We start from the raw sequence: 25,371 nt of genomic DNA, 5'->3' as shown, positions 1-25,371 counted from the left end.
GGAGACGGGCAGCGCGCCGAGCACCGGCAGCGCGGCGGGCAGCTACGGCGGTGACATCAGCCCGTTGGCTGGCAGCCCCAGCGCCCTGTGAGCGGCGTCCGTTGCCATGAGGGGCCGGGCGAGCGGCGGGGCTCCCGCTGTCCCGGCGGAGGATGGGGCACCCGGGACCGCGCCTCTGCAAGTTTTGGGATTTTTTTATTTTTGGCGGTAGCAGTGGCTGACACCCCGGGTGAAGTGCCGGGGGAGGTTGCGCGTGTGCTGGTTTAATCAGAAACGAAAGAATTAAACCCAAATACTGGAGAAATTTTAAGTTCTTGGTCTATTTCCATAAGCTCTTTAAGAGTCTTAACCGCGAGGGCACGGCTGGGAGAAGGCAGGAATGGCGTTGGAGAAACAAACCGCCCGAGTCCCCGGTGCTTCCCGGTGCGGGGAGCTCCCGCACGGCCGGGCTGCTCGCACTGACAAAGCGCCGGTGTCCCGGCTCTGTGCCGCTGCTCTGAGCCGGGGGCGGCAGCGGTGTTCGCGGGGGCCGCGTCGCAGGTGTCTGTGACAAGCGGGGTGTGGCGGCGTTCCGAGGCGCGCCCCGCCCGCCCGGGCTCTGCCCGCTCGCGGGTCAGGATCGGGTTTCCTCCGGCCGGGCCGGCCACGGGGGAGGAAGGTTCCCGGGGCGGGCTACGCCGGGGCGGCCGCCGCCCCGGCCCCCTCCCCGACCCCCTCCCCGACCCCGCCTGCTGGGCCCGCGGCCGTGGGCAGCGCCGGCGGCGGGAGGGGGCGCGTCCCTGCGCCACAAGCCGGAGCCGCGGCGGCAGAGCGGAGCGGAGCGGAGCGGCAGGTGCGGCGGCTGCGGCTAGAGTCGGCGGGTCCGTGTGTCCCCGCGCTGCTCTCCCGCCGGCAGCATGAAGGTCGAGTTTGCCCCCATCAACATCCCCCTAAAGAGGAGGATGCAGACAGTCGCCGTGCTGCAGTGGATCTTCTCCTTCCTCCTGCTGGGTAACAGCCTTCCTCCTTCCTGCCCTTGGCCCAGGGAGAAAAGGGGGAAAAACGGCTTTTTATCTAACCAGCGTCACCCGTGGGCATTGGTGTGTGTCACCCTGTGGTTCCACGTGGGAGCAGAGGTGGCTGGGTGGCGAGTGGCTTCTCGGCTGTCCCCGGGCGGGCAAGAGCATCGCACTTCTGGGCTTGAACTTTCACTTCCCTGAAAGCTCTGGATGGCTGTCTCGCTTTTCTCGGTGTTTGTTTCTTTCTACAGGTTCTTTTTCAAATATGGTCTTAAAAAGCTAGTGCCTGTGTCCTCTCATTGACATGCCCACTAGGTTTCTGACAGCTAACAACTTTTTACTGAACGTGAGCATAAAGGCTGGTACATGACTAATGCTGATTTCATCACTGATCTTGTAAAATACTGTTGTACACTGTAGTCCCATAAAATTTTTGTGTAACTAGGTGATAAAAATTAAAAAGTATTGACAGTGAACTGCTTTAAATGCAGCTGCTTCTGTAGATTTATGAAAAATGTCCTCATTTGCTTTAAGAGAGTGTTCCTAATGATTTTACTTGGTAAACTTTTTTCCATTGATTATTCCATTGTAGTAAATTTTGCTAATATCTTAATAGACACCTATCACTAAACACCAATTCATAGCAGCAAATCTTACTTTCATGGGTAGTTATCTTGAACCTGATAAAATGAGTTACTTGATAAGGCAAGATAAGCCTTAGCACTCTGGGACCAGATCCATGGATTGTGTAAATTAAATAGTCTGTGTTGAACAAAACTCTTCCGAGGTACAGAGCAACTGACTACCTGTGCGTTACTGGAAATGTTGGAACATTTTGGATTGTCTAGGACTTAGGAGAAAAGCAATATCATTTTAGTATGTCTTGCAAATGTAGTATCACTCAGATGTTGGTCTGATGTCTTTCAGACAGTTGGTTTTAGGTTGTTAGCCCACACATAAATGATCTGTGTATGTAGGGGAAACATGGAGGGTATGAACCCTCTTCACGGATTTAACCTTAGCACTTGGCTGGTTTATGTTACCTCTAAATTACATGTGATTTGCCTATGAACAGTTCATGCTTGTGGCTACATTGTAAATAGTCCGTGCTTTTACATTTCTGTGATTGAATTAGGTCTTGGCCTATCCCATTATTCCGGTCCAATGATAATACAGTGGAAGTTCAGTGGTGGCAGAAGGAAACCATTTTTATCCTAGCCTGTTTGGTAACAACGCTGCTACAGAAAATCACATCCTTCTGTGCTTACTGGAAGTGATTGGGCTGCAGAAAATCCACTCGTGCTGCAGTTCAGTGGCAGCTGCCTCCTGCAGCTGGCGCTGCCTGGGAATTAGTGCTGGGAAAAATGGACAAGAAGTGGTCTCATGGGTGGTTACGTGGAATGTAGCAAGTACACGTGATCATGAAAAAATCTGTTTGCAAGAATGCTCAAATTTTGGTGGACAAATTGATTCTAATAATAATTCTCTGCTTATGTTTTCCTTGGGATGTTTATCTTTAGAGCTCTCCAAGGTGACCTTGTAATTTTGTAGGTGTATGCTTTCAGTCATAGGACAGAGTGATCTGGCCAAAATGTTTCACTTAGTGCCAGGAAAATTCAGGTGGCTGAATCCTAAGTGACTTAAAGAAGTGAAAAATGGGTTGGTTTCTGACATTGTGTATTTTTCAGCCTTTTTTTTTTTTTTTTTTTCGGTCTGTTGAGCAAAGTATAGAAACATTGTTTGTTTGTAACCTGTTGAATTCAAAAGTGACACTTTCAAATCATACTGGGGATGCCCCAGTGCAAATCAAACACTGTGAGTTCATCACAGGATAGGTTGGAGGGGTAGGTGTTGTTTGGGGGTTGGTGTATGACTGGAACTAGTTTATATCAAGCAACATCTTCTCTAGATTCAGGCTTTCTTATGCAAAAATGTCTGCATGTGAAAACATGAATAGATAACACCATATGATAACTAATGATTCATAACATATGATAACTAATGATTCATAACATAGATATAGGGATTCTGTTTAGAGTAGTGAATCAATAGGGTACTGGCATGGTTCCTAAAGTTGCCTATCAAAGTATGTAGTGAGGTACCATAGCTTCATAAGTGGACTGATAGAACTAACAGATAAAGTAAGATAACTCTAAAAAATAGTACCCTGAAAGACAAAAGCTGAGTTAGGTTATGGTATCCTATAAATCTGGGAAGTGACATGTGAAAACATCATTTGGCATACAGAGTAAGCTGTGAGGGGACCGTGAGTCTATTACAACTTCAAATCCATAATATGACTTGGATAGAAAACTCTGAAAATTAAGTATTGGTTTTATCTTCCTGGTTGAGACCCTTAAGAGCAGCTGAATTTTATATAAAAAAAGCACACTGTGCTGTTCTTTGCTCTCCAAGCTTGCTTTGTTGTAATGCTGCATGGTATTCTGAGATTGTGGAATTGATGATTGAAAATGCTCTCTTGCTTGTGTGACTACTTACAAGTTGGCATGAAATACATATGTGCAATAGTTGTTGAAGACTGTGAATCTCATCACCACCTGTAGAAAGAGTGAATCAGTCAACAAATACTGAAAAAATAGCTGCAGTAGCACAGTACAAACAGGAAAGTTCTGCTTCTTCACACAGCGTACAGGCTTGGCCCGGGTCTGCACTATAGATATATTGCTTCTGCTGCAGAGCATAGGCAGAATAAGCATGTCTCTGCCTCAAAAAAGCTGTACAGATGTGCACAGAATTTCATTATATACAAAAGGAACCTCTTTAAAATTCCGGGTGTAAGTTCCTGTGCTTCCCTGCTCTATACTGCAAGCTGCCAAAGTTTGCCTTCAAACAGAAAAGACAAGTTTTCATTGTAGCAGAGGTTCTTCTGTTAGTTATCCAGAGGCATGACACCAGAAGCAAAAATAAGTTCTGAAATACAGTAGTCTGTTCCTAAGAGCTTCTGGATTCGACGAGAGAAATGCCTGTCTAACAGTTTCCAGTGTGTGCCAGCTGAGGCTGCCATATGGTTTCCCATCTTCTGTGCTCTTAAGTGCAGCAAGCTAAAATAGTTTAGGTAAAGTTCCATGAAAAAGAGAAGTGTTTGAAATGGGCTTCCTTCTTTTAAAAGAAGAGTGGTTATCAGCCTAAAGCCTAGAAAACCAACGCTATGAAAACTGCAAAGCAGGAAACGCTAAAATGATGTTTCTTGCCGTATTGGGCAAAAATCCAAACCAGCTTCATGCTGAAGCATAATTTCAAGTCATTAGTGTTTCACTGCGGAAACAGCAAATATATGAAGTTTGCAATTTCAGAGTACCTATTTTGGGAAAAAAAAAAAGCTGAAACAGACAATTTTGATGTAGTTTTATGTCTGTAACTGCTGTTATTAGAGTTTAATTAGCCTGGCCAAGGGCTGGCAGTCCTGCAGCAGGCTTGGCCCCAGTCCAGGCTCATTCAGCACCCACATCATGTCTACCTGTGAAGCTCTGTGCTAATATCTGCTTCTGATCTCTCTGTGCCTTTGGCCAGCCCAGCCTGGAGAAGTGAAATCTCCAAGCCCCTAAGTGCTGCTGGACCAACTGGTGACAAGAGCAAAGAGGTTACACCACTCCCATTGGTGTACTGTAGGTTTCATGATACATATACGCAAAATAAATTGTCACCATGGATGAATGCAACAATGTCTCTGGTGTTTAGCATGAAAACTTTGTTTTTAAGCTTGGATGAATTTTTCTTAATAACTTTGACTGAATTAATTTTGCTGCAGTTAGTGTGTCTGGTATCCTCCTGTTAGGAAGCAGTGTCGGGTTTTGTTTCTGGCACAGCAGTTGGGCAGTGATTTGCCCTCTGTGCGTAAGTGTGCTGCAGGGCTGAGCTGTGTGCTCAGTACCACGCATCTGAGAGTGAGTTCTGCTTCTGCTGGGAGGCAATCAGTACCTAGGCAGGAGCTAGATCAAAGGTTTCATTTAAAGGCAAAACAACTTAAACAAAGAAAAATCAATGAGATTTGATGTAAGTGTTGCTTTGCAGGTGCTTTAGCCTTTTGTTTTTCTTCCTCTATAGTGTACACAAATCAGCTAACAGCATTTTGGAGAAAATAAAGTAGAGGCTGAGTCGCTGAGCTTCTCTCCTGCCAGCTTCTGTGCATTTGATGTGAAAAGGGACGGTGGAATTTAGGCATGTACAAAATCAAATGCAGAACTAGGTAACTTGGGAGGAGTAGTGGTGTCTTGGTCCAGACAATTAGAGATGGAAATGAGAAAGAGTTTAACCCTATGACCCGGATACCAGGGTTTTGCTTTGAGGCAAGGTGGAGGTAGGGGAGAATGGTGCTTCTGTGGCTCCCTGTCTGGATCTTCTCACTGCTGGGGACCTAGGAAGTGACTGTCGTGTGTGCACCCCGTGTTAATTTGCAAAATACTTAATAATACAAAATCAGTACCTAATAAAAGGTATGCTTCAATATGCATGAAGCCACAAAATAATATGCTAAAGACATTGGTGTATATTAAAGTACATCCCATGTCTACTGATTGAACTTCTGTACGTGTAGCATGAAGCACTCTGTTAATTGAAGCTGGCTGGAGACAGTTTTGAGTTGTGGATCTGGCTTCCCTAAAAGAAAAAAAATGATTAAACATTTTCCACAGAGTAAGATATTGTAAGTGTTGGGAAAGCAGGTGTCAGTGTAATGTGCTAAAGCAAAAATAACCTTTTCCTCAAACATGTAGTGATATTTTGTTATCTGGTACTGATTTAGTTCATCAGCTGTAGCTGGCTAACTAAAACAACCTCATTCTTCCTCAAAGCCGTTTTTAAAACCTGTGTTTTGATACGTAAGAAAACTCTGCCAAGCTCTATGAGCCTTTCCCAGCAGGCTGGCAGGTATTGCTACTTGTTTATGTCAGTCTGTATTCATCTGTCCCCAGAGTTTATTGCCAGCCCATGGGCAGGTGCTAATGTGTGATCATGGAGAATAACAGGGTACTTACTGGTGCTTGACTGACTAGTTTTTCTAGGAATGCTGCTTCTGTTAACTACGTCTTTAGGAGGGAATTGAACTATGTCTCTGTATACTATTTTTTTGCATCTCTTGAGAATAAGAAGAGAAAAATGGCTGTGCTGTGTCAGGCCAGAGGCCCTGGCTTGGCAACCTGTATGTGAACATAACTGATAGTGGATGCCTAAAGAGAAATTAAAGAAGCAGGAAATATGTAGACTAAATTTGGCATGCTGTCTCAGGATTTGGTAATCAGTAACTTGGGGATTTACTGTATTCAGACCATGCTATCAACAAGTCAATACTGCTCAGTGCTCTGCATCTCTAGTTTATCGGTATTTGCCAATGGAAGGTCTGCTTGCTTGGGAGCTGGAACCAAATTCCAGAGTAAACAAGCCTTTAAACTGGCCTCCAAAGCTTGGCATCTGAGGGTTTGTATTTGTTATCATAGTAGTGTTGAAATACAGCTCCCTTGGTAGGAATGCTCAAATATCCTTGTGACTGGGGCTCCCAGTTGTGACCAACAAACTGACAAAGGACCTCTGCTACAGGACACTGAAACGTATTCATCATATGCTGACCTCCTTACTACCTCAGTCATGGAAATGGCTACCAAATTCCTGTGGACTCCAACAGTTTTCCAGTGCAGTTAGTTTAAATAAATTTCTAGCTTGTTGTTTGCTTGGGAGCCCATATCTGCCATGGGTAAAAGGTGGTAGCAAGTTCCTGGGCTTCTGATGGAAACTGTATATTGACAGCATTGCACAGACTAGTTGGCCCTAAACAGGATAGTACTAACATTATGACTCCATTTTTTATAAGGAGACTTTCTCTGTAAGAGCTGCAGAGCAGTGCTTTGCAGAGGTGTGAACTTGCTTTCTGTTGCTTTGGCTGGTTGCCTCCTCTCAGGTGTCTCCTGTTGCCTCAGGTCTTGCTTTAGTGGGACTGTTGGAGTCCGTTTGCCGTATGTGTTATTTCAGTTAAATTTCTAGCCCTTTATTTACAATTTATGAATAATTTACAAAGTATTTCCAGAAATTAAGGCTGATTTATTTTTTTTTCTTTTCCCTGAATGAAAGAATCCACTAAGCAGGAAATCTCTTTTTTTAAATGCCAATATCAACTTGTCAGTGCTACCTCGGGGGATAATAGAGAGGAGCAAATGTTCATTAGGAACAAAAACATCACTGTGCAATTCTCCTTGTGTGTTGCCTCCAATGTTCTGTTCTTCAGGCACCCAGCTTGGAGGCATTGCTGCTCTGAAGGCTAAAGGTGAAGAAAGTACTGATCTGTTGTAGGTACATCTATGTGATTGTTCAAAATATGCCATCTTTCTGTGTGCTTTTTGTTTGTTTGTAGGTTTTTGTTGTTGTTGTTTTTCTGTAAGAAATATAAGATGTTTTTCTGTAAGATGTAAGAAATGAGCTTTTCACCTTGCTTTGTGTATTGGTATGCACGTGTAGTCCCAAAGCCCAGAGAAGTACAATATTAAAAATCACTTTTCTATCTGTGTATTCACTAGACTGCCAATGGGATAAAGATGTCCTGTTTATCATACGCTTTGTGGGATGAGGTTCAAATTGCTGGACTCTGAAACAGTCTCCAGCTCACTGACAATGTGTTTTGAGAAAACTTTGCTATGGGCATGTGGGAAACAGCAGGAATTGGCTCATAGTTCAGATGTGTTGAGCTGTCGAGCAACCCGGAGGTCTCGGTGTGAGCTATTTTGCGTGGCTTCCGGGGGGGCTGCAGAGAGCCTGGAGTGCTGGTTGGGTTGAGAGGAGCACCGTGGCCACTAAGAATACACCTGCACTGGCCAGACATGGTCTGTGACTGCTCTGAGAGCAATGGGAGGCTTGTCTTCTAGTGGAGAACCTTAGATTTGGTGGCCCTCAGAACAGGTATTACTCAAGCATTTTTGTCTCCTTAGTAACTGCACGTGCATTCGGAGCTTCCAGTTGCTGGAATCACCTGTGTTTCCCCACCCAATGTGTTGGTTTCCTACTTCCTTTCTTTGTGGTCTTTAACTATTTTCTGAATTTGGTGCCCACAGCTGCAAACTTGGAGCCTATTTAATGAGTGAAGCGTCAGGTGTTCAAACATCATTGGGCAGGATGGTTGCCAGTGCTGCTAGCTAACATGTGTAGTATTTTTCATCCATTTCCTGCAGCTGATGAGTATGCACATGTTGTAAATGGGGAAATGGAAGAAATGGGATATAAAGTCTCACCAGTGTTGGCTGGCAAACTGTACGTTCGGAGTCCCATGGCCATGATTTGCCTTTTAATCCATATAATTTTCCTTTTCCCTCACTGTTCAAATATGCCACAGAGTTATTTTCAAAGCTTTAAGCAAAAGGTTTTGCTTACAGTGTACACTGGAATGACATCCAAGGAGACAATGATGTAGTAAAGCACCAAAGTCCAAGTTATTCACCTTTTGCCTGGAATTTGCTTATGAATTTAGGTGAAGTGATTGCCATTTATTTACTCAGTGTCTTCTCTGAAGGAGAAAACACTGGTTTTATGTCTATGAGCTCATTGGTTTTGAGTCATCAGTGTTTAATTCATCTTGCAGGCTGTTAATTCATTGACATAATAAGGAGGTATGGTAAAAGGAATTTGCTTTGCATGTCTCACTGCGGATGCTATAATAAATAGGCTTTGTCCTACAAGATGTTGAGCTCCCCTTAGGAAGTGCTGACAGCACGCTTATCTCCCCATACCTTATATGCACGCAGGAACGTGTTCTACCTAAAGCAAAGCAATGAGCTTGTTGTTCTCGTGTATGTTTGTCTGCATAGTATTAAACAGTGCTATCTGGCACTTAGTGCTGCTGATATAATTAGCTCACAGCAAGGATGCTTTGATCCAAAGCGCCTTTCAGCTATTTGGCTAGGAAACCAATAGTAAAAAGCCATGTGATTCTGCACTGAGCCAAAAGTCCTTCTGCAAGGAAGGGTAGGAAATATAAATACTTACAAATTTGTGCATTAAAAATTGAAATTAATTGATTTATGGCAATTAAAAAGAAACTTCTCATACTTATTCAAACTTAGGCTGTGAACCTTGGCATCCTGTCCAGGTTAGTATTCCTAGAAATTTCTGTAGTTTCAGGATCTCTTCTTGAAAGAAGAGGTAATGACTTTTCCTCAAAATATTTTTGTGCCCTATTTTTGTTGCTGGTATGGGATTCCAGTTGAGTTTTCCCTCTGGAGCTGTGGAATTGAGTGTCATCTTTCAGCTACGTTATTCCTCCTGCATTAGTGATGTACCATAGAAGCCTTTGTTGTGGTTTTGGGGAGTTTTCCGCATCAGCTTTGGAGGTCTGCGGGCCTCAGTTAGCTGTGGTATTTTTCTACAGCCCTTACCAAGCTGCTTATCCGTGCAAGACCAGGGAGTATTCTTCAAAACAGTAGATTTGATCCTGTTTCTGGTTTTCTTTATGGTTGTTCCCTTCTCCCTTCCTTGGAGCAAATGCAATCTCTTATTTTTCGGTTCATTTCCTGCCAGAAATGGGAATGTTCATCCCTTTCCTACTCAACCTAACCAGCAGCTTTGTTTGCCCTGTCTGCTTCTGGATTCTGCAGTAGTTCTCACCCCATGACAATATATCCATTTCTACTCTGAGGGCACAGTCAAACTGGGTACATGGGCAAGTTGGCACAAGTTCAGAAAAAATAAGTGCTCAGGTTGGAGTGAACATAACATTGCCCATAGGCCAAGTGAAGCTCTGAATTTCAGCAGCTTGAAACCTGCTTGATATAGGGAATCTGCTGTGAGTTTTTGATGCCCAAGGAATCTCTTTCTTGAATGAAGCTGATCTTAACTAGGATGGATGGTTTTTACTGTTTGTTCACCTACTTATTTAAAAGTTTTCCATTCTGGTAATATTTACATTGTGTTGGCCAAATTATTGCCTGATGTAGTTCTGTTATCTTTTAACTCCTCTCTGTTTACTTTTGTATTTAGCTCAATATGTTTCACTGGTGCAACTCCTTTTAGGACATAACAGCATATTGCCCTCATGAAAGCCAGTCAATTATGAGACATACAAGTCCTACTTCTGCTTTGTAAAATATCACAGAAAAATACCTGTTTCTTACAACTCTGCTTGTTGAGACTTCCAGTGAGGACTGGGTCCTGTTTTGCTTGCCATTGTATAAATGCATGAAGCTGAAGCCCCAGCTTCCTTGCAAACCTGGAATTCAGTGTCTGCTGAGTTACTCTGATCCGTAAGGCTGATGTGTTATGTTCCCAAGCCAGGGGGGCGAGCGGGCTGCTACAGGTACTGCTGAACTGCGCTTCAGCACACTCCGTCCTTAGCCGTTTGAATTGCTGCAAGAGCGCAAAGTTCTGCAAATGCTACAAAGGTAATGTTTCTACAGGGAGTTTCCCTGAATCATTATTTCAGGCTTGAGCCCCAAAGTAACACATTTTGTTAATCAAACAAATTTTAATGGCTTTTCAAATTGTGTATGATACACTTCCTACATATCATTATTGTAGTAGGATGGTACGTTCTGTATTAACCTGCGTCTGAAAGTATCAGGACTTAAAACTGTTGTTGTGTTCCCGTAGCGATGGTGAGTTTCCACTTAACAGTGGCATGTTTAGATGCTGAAATCGAACCTCTTAATGTTTAGGTCTTGTCTAGTGCATCTCCTCGGCCAGTCACAGAGCACTTTTCACAGGGAACAGAGCCACCATCCCTATTTTATAGGTAGAGAAATGAAGAAATAGAAAGGGAAAATTATGACACCACTCCCGTTATTAGAAAAGAGATCTTGCTGTGGCCCCATCTCCCCTCTTTCCTTCCTTAGCTCTCCTCCCTTCTCATTCACTGGATCATCACCTTTTTCTTAGCTCTTGCTCTCTCCTTTTATTCTGCCTTAGGTAAACCAGATGTTCTCTTACCAAACATTAGTGTTCGCCCCCACCATGGGCAGAAGACAATTGTGTTGTTTCTCAGCTTATGCTTTGTTTTATTAAAGTAAACCAGCGTCATTGTAAGCTTATTCATCCAGTTGTGCAGTAGATTAAGAGATATAGACCAAGGTGATACATCCTTGTAGGTGTTTCACCCTCAGTGTAACAACATTCACACAATGTGGAATAAACTAATTACATTTTGTGCGTTTTGAGTAGCATTGGTAATAAAATTATCAGGGCTGAGAATTCAAGGTCTTAAAAGGAGACAGGCATGATTAATGGTTGTTATGGTTTCCTTTTCTGTCTCGTGTAGCAGAGTTTTGCTGTGGACTCTTCGTGATCCTGATCCTGGGCAGGTTCTGGTTCCTCGCTGTTCTGTACCTGCTGTGGCTCTACCTTGACTGGGAAACACCAAGCACAGGGGGCAGACGGTCCCAGTGGGTCAGAGGCTGGACTGTTTGGAAGTACTTTAGGGAATACTTTCCCATTCACGTGAGTAAAATGCTTCTCACAGGACTGTAAATATTGGAACAGAGGTGGCTTGAATAGCCATGAGCTAAGACTCTTTGATAAAATTTAAATAGTTACTCCAGGGTGGATTAGCTTATTTTTAAAACATAAGGAATCTGAGATTTAGTGACAAAAAGGGGCAGGGGCTGATTTTCTGCTTGGACTATTAGGTCACAAGATAGTGCATCAGCACAGTAAATGTTAGACATATCTTCAGACACATCCATCTAGACTTTGTTCAGCTGCAAAACAGGACAGTAATTTAAAGTGCTCAGAAGGAGATGAATTGTCATCAGTTCTGTGTCCTGTCAATGTATAATCTCCATGCTTGCTGGTTTTGAGAATCCTTCTGAGGCTAGTATATAATGTCCTCCACTGTCTCTATTTTTCAGCTTATAAAAACCTCAGATCTGAATCCAAGTTACAACTACTTACTTGGCTTTCATCCTCATGGGGTCCTGGTAGCTGGAGCATTTGGAAACTTTTGCACCGGTCCAAGTTTCAAAAATTTATTTCCTGGGCTTACTCCGTATCTTCATATCATGCCCATCTGGTTCAGTTGTCCCTTCTTCAGAGAATACGTAATGAGTGCTGGTAGGTAAAAGCAGAATGTCTCAGCTGTTGCTCTGTATTATAGCTTCTGCTTCAAATGTAGGGTCTGTTCCTCTACCCATAAATGGTAAGTAATTTCTCTTCAGAAGGATCAGTGTTGGTGTTAATTCAACCTCTGTTTTATGATGAACTGTTGCTGCAAAACAATTTGAAAAGTTTTATTAATAGTTTTGTTAAACTTTTCTTTCTGAAAAAAAGTGTTTTTCCCTTGAACTATGAGACAGCAGTATTAAGTACCAGTTATTTACAAGAGAGAAGGGCATATTAATTTGTAACATTTAGTCATTTCGCAGACACTTGTAAAACAAATTGAGGATAATCTCTTACCTGAAAGGCTTAAAGTTCTACCATTACAAATATATTTCTAGTCAGAAGTTAATTACCTACTTCTCACTGAGGTCCCATATTGCAAATCTGTGTAATTTTAATGGAGATGTAAACTCTAAAGACAAGAACTTTTTTTTTCCTCTTTATTCTGAGCAGCCCTTGTCACAAAGGGGTGGTATTCATGACTGGTACTGCAGTAATAAAAGATAAAAATAACAAGCAATAAAGTCTGGGGAACAGAAGAATGTATAATGAAATCAGGACTAGTGTTCCCCCTCAGTGACTTAATACAGGAGTTATTTTACCTAAATTTGTTAAGCTAGAGCATTTGAGTAAGTACGGTCTGGTGCACAAGACTAGGTTTGAGAGACAGAGATCCAGCTCTTATTCCTGACTGCAGCATGGATGCTGTGATTCCAGATGAGCTATGCAGTTGCTCCATTCATAGAAATATGCCTAGGATATTGTTCAAATTAATATCAGAATTGCATATTTATGTAGCTTCAACATACTAGAGAATGCCCTTCCATGAAAATGTTATTTCTGAGGGGATTATTTCATGCTTGCAAAGTTAAGGGGTTGGCAGGGATGGCAGATGACATTTTTAAACATTGCCTAGCTTGGAAGTCAGCTTTACATGGTTTTGGCATTTTGACCCATAGGAACAAATATTTACCTTAAGTAAAAAACAACTTGAGTAAGAAGCATGGTAAAGAATGGTCAGCATTGTAGCTCACTTTTCACAGGTGTGTGGCTGATAAACCAGAGGGGACTTTCAGTATAATGCAGATTATCAGTTAAATCATAAAACACTTGCAAAATCTTCTTTGTACGGAAAGCCATGCTCCTGAATCATTGTTTCATCTCCCAGTCGCTTGCTCCCTGTCCCCAAACCTGCCAGGCTGCAGCAGTTGCTGCACCACGAGCTGCTGTGAGCGAGCAGGGAGCAGAGCCCTGCACACGGGCTGGCACCTCCGCTTCAGCGGGGACACAAATCTGACCTGGGGAAAGACAGTGGCTCTTGCTTTCTCTTCCAGAGAAGCTGCATGCTGACTGGCGAACGAGCAGGTTATTTCCGAGTCTCAGATCAGCAGCATTTTACAGAGCAACAGTGATTGTGAAGATATATATGGCAAATGGAAATATCTTTTTACTGAGGTCTCTGAACTTGCTCCAGGAGCAAGATGTTTCTCTTGGTGGCCAGCTCTTAAAACTATATCACAATAATCTTGCCTTTCCAGTGAGATTTTTATGATCCATGTTGTAATGTCCCTGGTAGGAAAAAAAAAGGAAATGGGTATCAGGAAATGAAGTATTTGCTTGGCATCCAGAAGAGCATACTTTGATACTAGCCTTGTCAAAACAAAACCAAACCCATACAACCAACAACCAAAAAACACCCAACCCCCCCGAAAACCCCAAACCCTCCCAAAAAACAATATAAGCTGGGCTTAATCTCTATATTGTCATTTATACTGTATTAATTCAATACAATGTAATTGAATATGGCATCTAGGTGAGTAGTACCACTATGAGCCTTTGAAGTAAAACTCAGGGCATGAAAGAACTCTGGAGGGGTCAGATGTGTATGTGTTAGAAAGGAGATTCTTCCAAAGCACCAAGTTCAGAGCAAGGTCTAAGTGGATGTTAAAGGCTTGTACAGCAGTGTGCCTTTGATTAGAAGTATTAGGATGAGGAAAGCTTCATATATTCTTCTATTTTAGCCTGAACAGATTGATGACTGCCAGGTCCTGATTACTAGAGAATGAGCTGATGCAGTAATTGGGAATGGTACAAGTGAGCCTTTGCTGCTGCTGCTTCTGATGCTGTTGGGTCATTGCCTTAGATGGAGCTGCTGCTTTATAGCTTTGGAAAGAATGAAGGGGCTCAGCTTAGCACCACAGATCCGTGTTTGAGTTAACAAGTCCTCTATTCATGCTTTTAAACCCTCTGTGCCTGTGTTCATGTGCACCTGCTCTGTGGCGTTAGCTGTTCCCTCTCAAGGGTATCTGCTGCTGTTCAACTCTGCTCTCCTTGGGCACGGAATCTGCCCAAGGGGGGGTTCAGTGGACAGAAGAACACACTCTTCCCTGAAGATCCCACAATCCCTGCGGCAGGCAAACAGCATTTAGCTCATCAGTGTGAAATCAAAGGACTTACTGAAGACCAAATCTGTGGCAGAGTGAGGGGTTGAAACGAAATCTCTGAACCCTGTCCTATGCTGTGATCATTTTTAAGCATTGTTTATATATTTAAAAATATTTCTTAAATTTCACTGTACTTGTACAGGAAAATCTAATGAGTCACTCTTAAAATGTTTGCTCCTGAAGGAATGGTTTCTGCATCCAAGGAGAGTGTCTCGTATGTGCTGAATAATGAAGGAGGTGGCCATGCATCGGTCATTGTGATCGGAGGAGCAGAGGAATCCCTGAATGCACATCCTGGAAGTTTAACTTTGAACATCCTCAAGAGGAAGGGCTTTATTAAAATGGCCTTGAAACATGGGTAAGTTTCCCATCTGGGCTGCTGTAGTAAGCATGCTTTGAATACAGATTGATTCTTAAATATTTTTCGTATTATATATATAGTAAACTCATATAGTTAGACAAGTGACTCTTTCAAATTCTAAGAACGTGCAGGTGGCTGGCATAGGAGCCAGTCTGTCAACCCAGATCCAATTGGGAGTTTTGAAAACTCCCTTTGGCTTTCATAATTTGTAAGCAGTAGGTGTCATTAACATATCTTGGTGTTGTGTTTCAATTGTTCTTTGCACTAGCAAAGAGGAAGAATTATGAAACAATATTAGTAAATCTTGGCTGCTGTTGCTGAGTGGAGCAGACATTCTGTTTTCTGTTGTGTAAACTGAAGTTACATTAAGATAGAATTTTCTTACCATTCTAGGCAAACAAAAAATATTAGAAAGTCGGGCCCTGTTTTATTAAATCACTGAAAATTGTGGTCTAGGAAGATTTGTTTTCACCTTTATTCTAAAGACTTTCTTTTGAAAATTGTTATTTGCAAGAGTAAGTTTCTGAGAATTTTGGGTGAAAATTTCAGGAGCCATCAGTGTGTAACTAAACAGAGGTGGTATTAACATCTTTTGAGTAACACAGTATAAGGTGTTGTGTTTGGGCTGGACTGGACTAGATGTCTTGTATATTAGAGATATTGGAACCAATGACTTGTTCCTGCCTAGCTTTCTGAACAACTCCCAAGATTATATATTGACATGGAAAACAATGAGAAAAAAATATTAGTTGTGAGAAATCTTTAGCAGTTTTTTAAACTAATAACTGGAAAAAAGTAGTCTCTGAAAAGATTAGGTTCTCTGTTTTCACACAGGATGCTAAGGTCCATCTTTTCTAGAAACTATTCTGTGTCAAAATGTTCCAAGAGGGTTTTTTACACATATCACAAGAAGTCTGATAAAGGACCTGTTCTCTGATAGAAAGTAACATTTTAGTCTAATTTGTACCCAGAAACAATACTTGTATATTTAAATTAGGACATTAATAGCCAAATGAGTCTTTACTCAATTTCTCTTCAACTGCTGAATAATCCAGTGGGATCCTAAACACTATCAGTAGATTTTCTGGTTTTTTACCATAAAGTTTAGAAGAATATTCAGGTGGTGGGCTTTTTTTGTCTTTAACATGTCCATAAACATCTGATCTGTCAGATCACAAAGGTTGGTGTTTATCTCTCATCTAAACTGATTTGGATTGAGAAACCAGATACACCTGTGCTTTTCATGGCCCTGATTTCAAAAGCATCTTCAACACACAACAACAAGATCAGGACACTTACAAAACACAGGAATGGCACTTCCTTCCTTATGAAGTCCTTTGTTTGAAATGATGGCCCTCCTCTTTAAGAAAGAGGATTAGTCTTCTAGAGTCACTGTAGCGAATGAGGCACGGACTCTCTTTAAGGTGCGAAGAGAGACATTTATTACAAACTCAGGCTTGCATTGGTGCTTGCTCAAGCATTTGCTGATTTGCTACTTTAAGAAAGAAGATTAGTTGTCCAGAGCCCTCCACGAGGGCTTGTTTAACGCTTGTTTCTGCTTGAGGGACTTGAGAGCTACATCGTGCACATGGTCACCTTAACCACCAGGCTACAAGTCATGCTGGATCTGAGCACCAGCGAGAAAAAACACTTCTACATGGAGCACAGGAGTCCTGACTTCATTTCTCTACAGTAGGGCTGTGGGACGGTAGGATAGAATGACTCTCGGCATTACAGCTCTTGCAGCATTGTTGGCAGTCCTGAGTTCAAAGACATGCAGTAATTGCTTCTGGTTTTAACATTTTATTTCTAACAATTAACAAAATGGGAAACAAGTTTCCAACTCGAGTGGAAAGGATGAGGAATGCTTCAGGGGGGCAGATGAGAAGAATCACCTGCTGTCAATGCCTGCATATGTTTCTGGTGCTTTTGATCTGCAGCATCAAATACCAAGAGAGGAAGGGGCAATGTGGAGACCAGGGGCAATGTGGAGACCTGTGCTTTCTGGCCCTGGCTTCTGTAATGCCAGCACAGAGAAGCTGTGGTTGGTCAGCTAGGAACTTGTCAAATCTGTTCTGAATGTGTCAACAAAAGTCTTCTGCACATCTGGAAAAGACATTTTGGTCCAAGGTAGTACAGATATCAGATATGAAGTGAAGAAATCCTATAGCCATGACACAAATGATGAATCAGCTAACTTATCATTTGTTTCACAATCGTAAATTACTTATTTCTCTGTCTCAACCTCCTACAGAGCATCTTGCAAAAGCCTTTACCAGATTAAAGCAAATCCCACAGGCTGAGGTTACTGTTGCACCATAAGATGTTCCTGTTTGTCTTAGTGTTGTAGTAAAAAGTGGAGTATTTACACAGCCACAGTGTGTACCAGGCTTTCCGATATTTCCTTTACAGGTGGCTGGGTGATATATGCTCTATTTGAGAAAGAACATTTGAGCAGACACGGGTCAGTGAGTGGGAATTATAGTCTTTTGGGGTCCTCAGGCTTGAGAAGCTGTAGAAGCAGTTGTTTTTCCATACAGGTGAATTTTGATTGTCCACAGTACTTTCCAGCCAGCTCTGTCCTTAGTGCCTCCTCCTCAGGTATTCAGAGCTCTGCAGTAATTTATCCTGACAGTATTATAGCAGTGCTGCTATTTTACTGTAAGGTTTTTCTCAAAGGTAGTGTGGGCTGAATGGAGCTAGGATATAGAAGTTAAGACGTAAGGAAAGCAAATAAAACACCTCTGTATCCTTCAGAGGCTGCTTAGGATTACCCTTCTCTTTTTTGTTTAAACTGTGTAGAATACTATTTAATGAAACTAAGCATTCATCAAAAAGCATACTGCAGTCAAGGTTTTAAATATAGTGGTGTTTTTGACTCTTGGAGACAACTGCACTGATTCCATCAGCCTAAGTAGTTTGTCCAGGAGCTAATCAGTGCCTTTCCTTCCAAGCCAGTTCATGGACTGAAAGAGAATTCATTAGGCTGTGGAGGAGCCAAAGTGAGTGAGTATAATTTCTGTGGGTAGGATTTGACCCCTGGTAATAATGGATTAAGGCTGTTTTCGAAGAAGTCTGTAGGAAGCAGGATTTCACTCGCAATTGGTCAGCAGAGGAATTTGAGAGTGCACTTATGTCTGTAAGGATGTCTGGTTTTTATCACGTTCTTTGTGCTGAAATCATGTGCGTGCATTGCTCCGGTCAAAAGGCAGAGGAAAGCTAAGGTCTGGTTTTGACGCTGCCCAGCTGGGAGCATTATTAGGTTAGCAATGAGGCTTCTGTGTTGCCAAGGGAGAAAATGCAGTGGAACAAGGGTGGACTTGCTGAAATAGTGCTGGACAAGATCACAGTCATAATTATGATATATACAATTATTCATTTTTATTATTATGAACAGTCATAAAAAGTTGTACGGGTAGCAACCAGCTAAATGCTGCCCACAAGCTAGTTGCTAGCTATATGCTAGCACTTAAAAATACCCCCAAAACCAACCAACAACAAAAAAACCAAAGCAGCTGCGGATCCGAAGAGTTGAATGCCTGTTGCTGATGAGGTCTTGAGCTGCCAAAGCTTTCTGTGCTGGTTATTGTGAAACCATTTCCACGCTGCTGATGTGAACTGCAGTGCAAGTGCAGGCTGATGTGGGATTCTGAGTGTGTTCATTGTTTTACAGGGCTCATCTGGTCCCAGTGTTTTCCTTTGGTGAAAATGAACTATTCAAGCAAGTTGCAAACCCCAAAGGTTCATGGCTCAGAAATGTACAGGAGAAGTTGCAAAAGAAAATGGGCTTTGCTTTACCACTATTTCATGCTAGAGGGATATTTCAATACAGTTTTGGCTTAATACCTTACAGGCAACCTATTCATACTGTTGGTAAGTTCCCTGCGTGCCTCTAATGCTTTTGCAAATGTTTAAAATGCATAAGTGTACTACTAATATCTGTAAATATATAAATCTGTTCTAACAGAGACAATTGGTCACTGTGCATCTAAAGCAAACATATGAGGTTTAAAATACGTATTTTTTTTCTTTTTCTATTTTTTTTTTTTAAATTCCTGTCCTACTTCAATTAAAGGAGGGGATCTTTTCTTCTTTCCCTTTTCTGTTCCAGGCCAAATCTTGTTCTTCATTTGCAGTTATTCACAGGCTTCTATCCTCAGCAGTCCTTAAGCAAAACCAAGGGGTTGTGCAGTTGGTACCAGAGGGCTGCCACAGCTTTGCAGCTGTGACTGCACGTTCTGGGTGCTGCAGTGACTTTGTAAGATGCCCAGCACCTTCATTGCTCAGCCCTGCAGAGGAGCAGCGGTTGGGTGTTCCAGCTGGACCAGTCCCGACCCCGCGCTTGTTGGGACGGATGGAGGAGGAAGGGAGAGGGAGCCTTGCGGCAGCACTGTCGCACACTGCTGCTGCACACATGGCACTGCAGCTTCCCTTTTGGCTTTTGTCCCTATGGAAAGATCCGTTTGTGTTTAATCGAGAGCATGCATGCCATATCGACAGACAGTTTGGAAGAGAGTTTTTTCCCCCAGACCTTTCAGCCCTGGTCACCTATACCCACTGGAGTGTAGGACTGAATGTCTTTTGATTTTTAGTGGGTTTAACTAGTGCTCTTGACAACCACACCTTTAAAAAAAGTTGTGCTGGGAATCATGCAAAGAGAATAGCTAGATGTCTTTATATTTTAGATAAATGATTTTTAGGTTATGAGCTGAGTGAACTACTGCAGCCTGTTTCTACAGAAAAGTATAAATAAATAGAGCTTTTCTGGTGTTCCACAGGGGATGTTTAAGAAGGCTCTTCCTTTGATGAAGGGATGATTTGATTTCAGTATGGATCAAATAAAAATATTTAAGACAAAAATATAGCTCTTTTTATGTTAAATTTCATGCAGCTCTGTATCTTAACAGTGCATGTAGTTAAATGTTTTATAAAAGATTTAACTTTTAAAGCCCATATTATGCACAGGCAGGCAAAAAATGTCACTTATTTTGAAGCCAAAATGTTTTCTAAGCATTGGAATCACAGCAATGTCATCAGCCCAGAGAAAAACTGCAGAAAACACATCGAACTGTTCTGAAGCTTAAAATGTCTTTCACTTTGAGGCAAATCTTCATCATTGTAATATTTACTGCAAGGCAGAGATGATCCATGGCTAAAGCATGGGAGTGCTTCAAATCAGCAAGACCAGAGTCTTGCAACAGGATTTGTTGTATGAGCTCCAGAAACCCCTTACCTTTGGTGTCTGTTTCGTCCTGTTTGAAAACTATCACCATGTCCCTGCATTCTTGGGGGGATCTGGGTATGGCTCAACACGGCTTTGAGGGTGTTAACTCAGCTGCTGAGAGCTGCAGAGTCGCACTGAGCTCCAGCTGAGCCGGGTAGCTGTGGTGACAACATGGGTATCAGCGAGTTTCCTCCTGGTTCAGAAGCTGTGGTTAAGGAGATGCAGTTCAGCAAAACCGATGTCTGTGAAGTCTGAATGCTTTGGGCTTGACAAGTACTTTTGTTTATCCTGAAAATTATTACTGCTTTTCAGAAATAGAACCAACTCTAAAACACCAAATTGAGCAGGTTGCTTAAAGTTGCACAGGAAATTAGAGAGATGAGTGTAGTTTCCAATACCACAAGAAATACCCACTGTTAGAAGAGACTGCTCCAGAAGGGCTTGAGGGTGGTTCGGTGTTCCCACTCATGCTTCTGGAAATCTTGTATTGATGTATATTGATTTCACACCCCCTAAGATATTGCTCAATCCGGGGCTGGGTTCCCGCCCCTTGCCACATAAAGTCTGAATTTCAGCACCATGTAGTGGCAAGAGCTGTTGGCAGCTGAAGCTGCAGCAGGAAAAATGCAGAATCAGCCTCTTTGTGGCTCTGACTAGACTTTCCTTTAGTCAACACCATGCAATTTGAAGTGGCAACATCTGTTGAAAGGGATTTTCAGGTGCCTTTGTAAAAGCTCCTGGGGGTGCTTTTAACTTTCTGCATTTCTACAGAGCTCACCTGTAATCTTGGTTGAATCTATTAAGCTCTCAGTGCTTCTAGTGCAAGAATAGCTGTCAAAGTCTGTAGTGATTGAACCACACAAAGACGACTGAGATCGTGGAAAGCTTCTCATAGCGTATCACAGGCTTTTTAGCCATAGCTTTGGCAGAGGAGGAGGCTGCTCCCTGGACCTCCGTGGAATTGCCTCCTGTGCTCACTCTCGGTCTGACAGAGCAGGTAGCAGGCTTTGTGCAATGCCTGGAGAACGTTTTGGTTGGAATGGTGTTTGTGGGCAGTGGATGGTTCAGAGGCATCTTACAGGCTTTGAGGGCTTTATGAACTACCACTCCCTAGGCTGAGGTAGCTAACAACGTTTCTGGTGCTCCGATACTCATTTTGAATAAATCGGAAGATATCTGTATTTCCATCAGTCCTGCTCATGTGGCTGTGCAATTGAAGGTACCATTGTCCTCTCAGGCATGTCTCTCACATGGGATACATTTCGTATTTGGATCAGAACAGAAGACAGTGAGAAGGTACATTTTTTTAAATGCAGTTTTGAATTTGTGGAGTGCTACTGGGATGACAAGACAGCACATGACCTCTGGGATTGTACTCTGAAGTGTAAAATACTCCTTCAAGTTAGAGCTCAACTCCCTTCTCATTTGCTCTTTTGTTGCCAGACTGAAATGATGGGGTTTTAAAATTCATTTTATCTGAACTTGAGCAAAGAAGAAGTGGAGAACCAGACCCAGAGCTCAGGTTTGTGTGAGGCAGGATCAGGCCCCAGGGCCAGAGAATTGTGCTGTGATTCTGCCACCTTGCTGGAAGCTGTGGTGGAGCTGGTACATGAGGGAGTGTGGTTCTACTTAAAAGGGGCATCAGTTAAGTTAATGCTGCTGTTGTGTTTGATTTACAGTGGGAAGCCCCATCCATGTGAAACAGAACTTGAACCCCACCACTGAAGAGATTGAACAGCTACATGCATTGTATCTGCAGAAACTAAGACAATTATTTGAAGAACACAAAAGAAATTATGGGATCCCTGAGCATAAATCCCTCGTCTTCGAGTAGCGAATTACCATTTGGAATTCCAAATCTCGTGGAAGAAAACAGTGTATGCTGAAAGATATCTTTCTTGCAATCTGTAATTATCCTTGTGTAAGGAATAACTTTAAGAAGGGATTGTTAGATGATTTATTGATTTTTATCTTACTCTTGGGGAAAAACAAATCCTTAGGGTGTGAGCCTTAAAGCCAGTGCTGTTTTGAGTTGTCCTTTTAGGTTCTTCCGTACCAGAAATACTAGTGAGAGACTCCACACAGATGTTCTTACCACTGTGGTACCAAACCGTGGCTTGAGCAGAGGAAATTGCCCCAGCATGAGATCATGAGCAGGAAAGTATAAACCTGAGAAGTGTTTGGTTAGAAGTTGATAGGCTTGCCAGCATGTATCAAACATGACATCAGATGATTCTCTGACTCAGAAAACCTTGCTGCTCTTCCATAGAAATGAAGGTCTGTGTTTTCAGCAGATGGCTGTTATAAGCCATTTACATGTGAATTGAAAAATAAAAAGGAGCTTTCTGCCTTGAACAAGATATCAGCAAAAGGGGGTTGTTCAAGTTATGGAGCAGAACAAACCCTGTGATTGGAGAAGTGTGCTGAGTTTTCTGTGTGCATGTATACACTGGGTAGTGGGAAACACTGAACATTGTGACTTTTTTTGACAAGCTGTGCTTTGGATCACCAGTTTGGAAGATGATGCAGCTTTGTTTGGTAGTGCCAGCCTCAGAGGAGATGTCAGGCACAGGACGGGAGAAGTGTATTGAGGAAGCAAGTGAGGCGATCATGATCTTTACACCTTGTGCAAATTTATTATGATCATATGCTCTTCCACAGAAGGAAGGAGAACACAGTTTGTTCAGTCTGGTTCAGAAACATCACCAAGGAAAGTGTGCTTGATAAACGCCTTTTCCTTCCCCACTGACAGATGTGGGGAAGTGTGTGGAAAGCTGTGCTGCAGTGTGACACAGCTGGAACTGCCAGGGCAGCAAGAGCACAGCTGTAGGGGGCAGCAGCTTAAGAGGATGCTTTTTGTATAAACCAGGTGCCTAAATTTGAGAGAAGGTTTATCCTAAATGTGAATATCCATTTAAGAAAAGACAAATTTTAGCTAAACTCGTTTTCAGTTAAAATGCCCAGGTCTTGGAGATGGTGTGTGAAGAGAATTATAGTATATTATTGAACTTTTACAAGATAAATCCTTCCATTAGTAAATGCTTTTTATCTGCACATGGACTTTGCAGATCTGGTTTTATTGGAGTATTTGATTTTCTTTAAGCAGTTTTGGTGCTTGAGTATTACATCAGCTGGGTGCACAGCCTTGCCAGGCAGCCTGGGGCATCTGCAGCTGGGTCAGTTCAGCCTCAGGGGCTGCCAGGAATGGTAGCACTGGATGGACAAAGGCACTGGACACATTGTGTGCTTGCTGGGCTGGAGCCTCCTTGAAAGAAATGCAGATGGAATTTTGGGGAAAAAAATTAAAACTCTGGGAAAAAAAAAAATCTTTGCAAGATGAAGATGCTTAAAAAGTGGAAATATCTTGACTCCTACGGAGCGGACCCCTAATGAACTAAAGCCAACTAAATATTCGCTATACAGAGTAGATCAATGTTGATCTGATGTGCTCCAGCAACAAGCTGGTTTCCATAGGAGGGCTGTTCCTCCAAGTGCCCGTCATTCAGGTGTGACCAGCACTGAGCCACTGAATCCTGCTCTCACTTCTCTAGGATGACAGATATCTCTGTGGGAGCCGGGGCTCAAATTCAGAATGCCTAAAGAAGCAGCCCCCTCTTCCCTGAGAGACTGCCATCAGTATGCCCACAATTCACCTCTACTCGAGCTTTCTTGGTGCCATGTGTGTGGATGTTTTACTTCCTCATCTATCCCTGGTTTTAGATCTGTGTTTAGATCTCTGAAGGACTATGTATGCATACAAAATATTGAGTGATGCCTTACTGTTCAGCAGAAACAGGTTTGAGGAGCAGGGCTTGAGAAGAGGAAGCACTGACTGTGTGTTTCACACAAGTTTAAGATCAGGATTGTTTCAGCTCTTGGAAGGACAGTGTCTAGGGAGGTTGAACATGGCAGGTTTGATGCCTGGGAAGATGTCTCCAGCGTCCCAAGCACTGTAGGAACTGATGAGCACTGAAAAGTCGTTTTTTTCTTAGCCAGTTGTGAGAAATTTTGCTTGGATTTGGGTTTTTGCTGCTTGCCTTGATGAGTAGTGCTGATTATTCATGATGGAAGAATTTGTGTCTGTGTCAGATGGTTCTGTCCTAGATCATTTGCTATAATGAGATATTTCCTCTCATTCTCAGTCTGCTCTTTTCCCATTGCCTTAATGATATAGAAGCTCAGGATGTAAATTTACAAGCATTAGTGTTCGGTTGAGCATAGGAAGTAACAATGGCTTGTTGTTGATCAAACCAGCCAAAACTTTGAGGGAATACATGAATACTGATTTGGGAGCAGTATCTGGTCCAGAGGGTACCTTACAAACAGGCTTACCTCTGAATTCCATGAGAATATTACTTATGGGCTCTGAGTACCATCCATAACTGGCACAGTTAGAACAAGTAGGAATTGTGTTCCTCTGACTACTGAAATTTTCTTTGCTTTGTAACACAGGAAGATGGAGGAAAAAAGAAAACAAAATCTCCAAGCTATTTAAATATATATTGTTGCTCAGTAGCTGCTGCATATTGCTTATTGATGGTCCTTCCAAACTACTACTACAAATTGTCTAGTGTATCAAGGACTATTCTAAAATGGAATATCAGTTTCTCAACCTGATAGGCTTGGTGTCATCTAGAATATTTACCTCTGTATTAGCATGTGGGTTTGTAAAACAGCCCTACAACACTGACCTTAAAGGCCTGAGCCCTGGAAGCTGTAGAGCTGATGTGGCTGGTGCCTGCACCAATGCTGCCGCTGCTGCAGCCACAAGGAGCTGAAGTGTCACCAGAGTGTTCTGTTGTGGTTCATGCTTCACAAAGCAAGAGCAAGCAGCTCGCAGGAATGGTGAGAACCTCCTTCCCCAGCTGCAGTGAGAAGAATCGGGTAGTGCTCAGATTTCTGGTAGGACATCCACACTTACTGGGCCTGCTTTGTGGTGTGCTTCTCCTTGTGCCTTCTAATGTCACAGGTAATCCCAAGGAAGCTGGTCATCTGTCAGCGAGACGCTGTGCCTGTGTACCATGCAAACACTGCCTCCCCAGGGCGCTCCAGCTGATGACGCCTGCCTGCTCCCTTGTGGGCAAACATCTCTCTGCCGACTGTTGTTTACAGAAAGTTGATCCTCAATAATTTTGGCTTTGTGAACTACAAAGCATATTTTACACTTTAACTTTTTATGGTACTTGTAAAATACGAATGTCAGTTGTTTCAGTGATAGCTGTGGCTGGGAGGTGTGAGATAATAAAGGTTTGTACCAAA

The 25,371-nt window shown here is 42.6% G+C and overlaps 1 protein-coding gene across 2 annotated transcripts; it reads left to right on the top strand.

The window, feature by feature from the left end:
- The first annotated feature begins 79 nt into the window (after positions 1 to 79).
- MOGAT1 (monoacylglycerol O-acyltransferase 1) lies at positions 80 to 25,371 on the top strand. Of its 2 annotated transcripts, none has more exons than XM_065074106.1 (6): positions 80 to 990; positions 11,248 to 11,423; positions 11,834 to 12,035; positions 14,711 to 14,885; positions 18,562 to 18,761; positions 21,792 to 25,371. In XM_065074106.1, exons 1-6 carry the CDS (start codon positions 897 to 899, stop codon positions 21,944 to 21,946), a joined length of 1,002 nt encoding a protein of 333 aa, XP_064930178.1. In that variant the 5' UTR covers positions 80 to 896; the 3' UTR covers positions 21,947 to 25,371. The 2 variants fall into 2 exon arrangements, with proteins under 2 accessions (XP_064930178.1, XP_005513156.1); XM_005513099.3 differs by having other exon boundaries at positions 11,245 to 11,423.

This window comes from Columba livia, chromosome 9 (genome assembly GCF_036013475.1).
Source record: "Columba livia isolate bColLiv1 breed racing homer chromosome 9, bColLiv1.pat.W.v2, whole genome shotgun sequence".
In the NCBI taxonomy this organism is placed as follows: Eukaryota; Metazoa; Chordata; class Aves; order Columbiformes; family Columbidae; genus Columba; species Columba livia.
The sequence above is the reverse complement of the archived record's forward strand: the minus strand, read 5'-3'. Positions and strand labels throughout refer to the sequence as shown.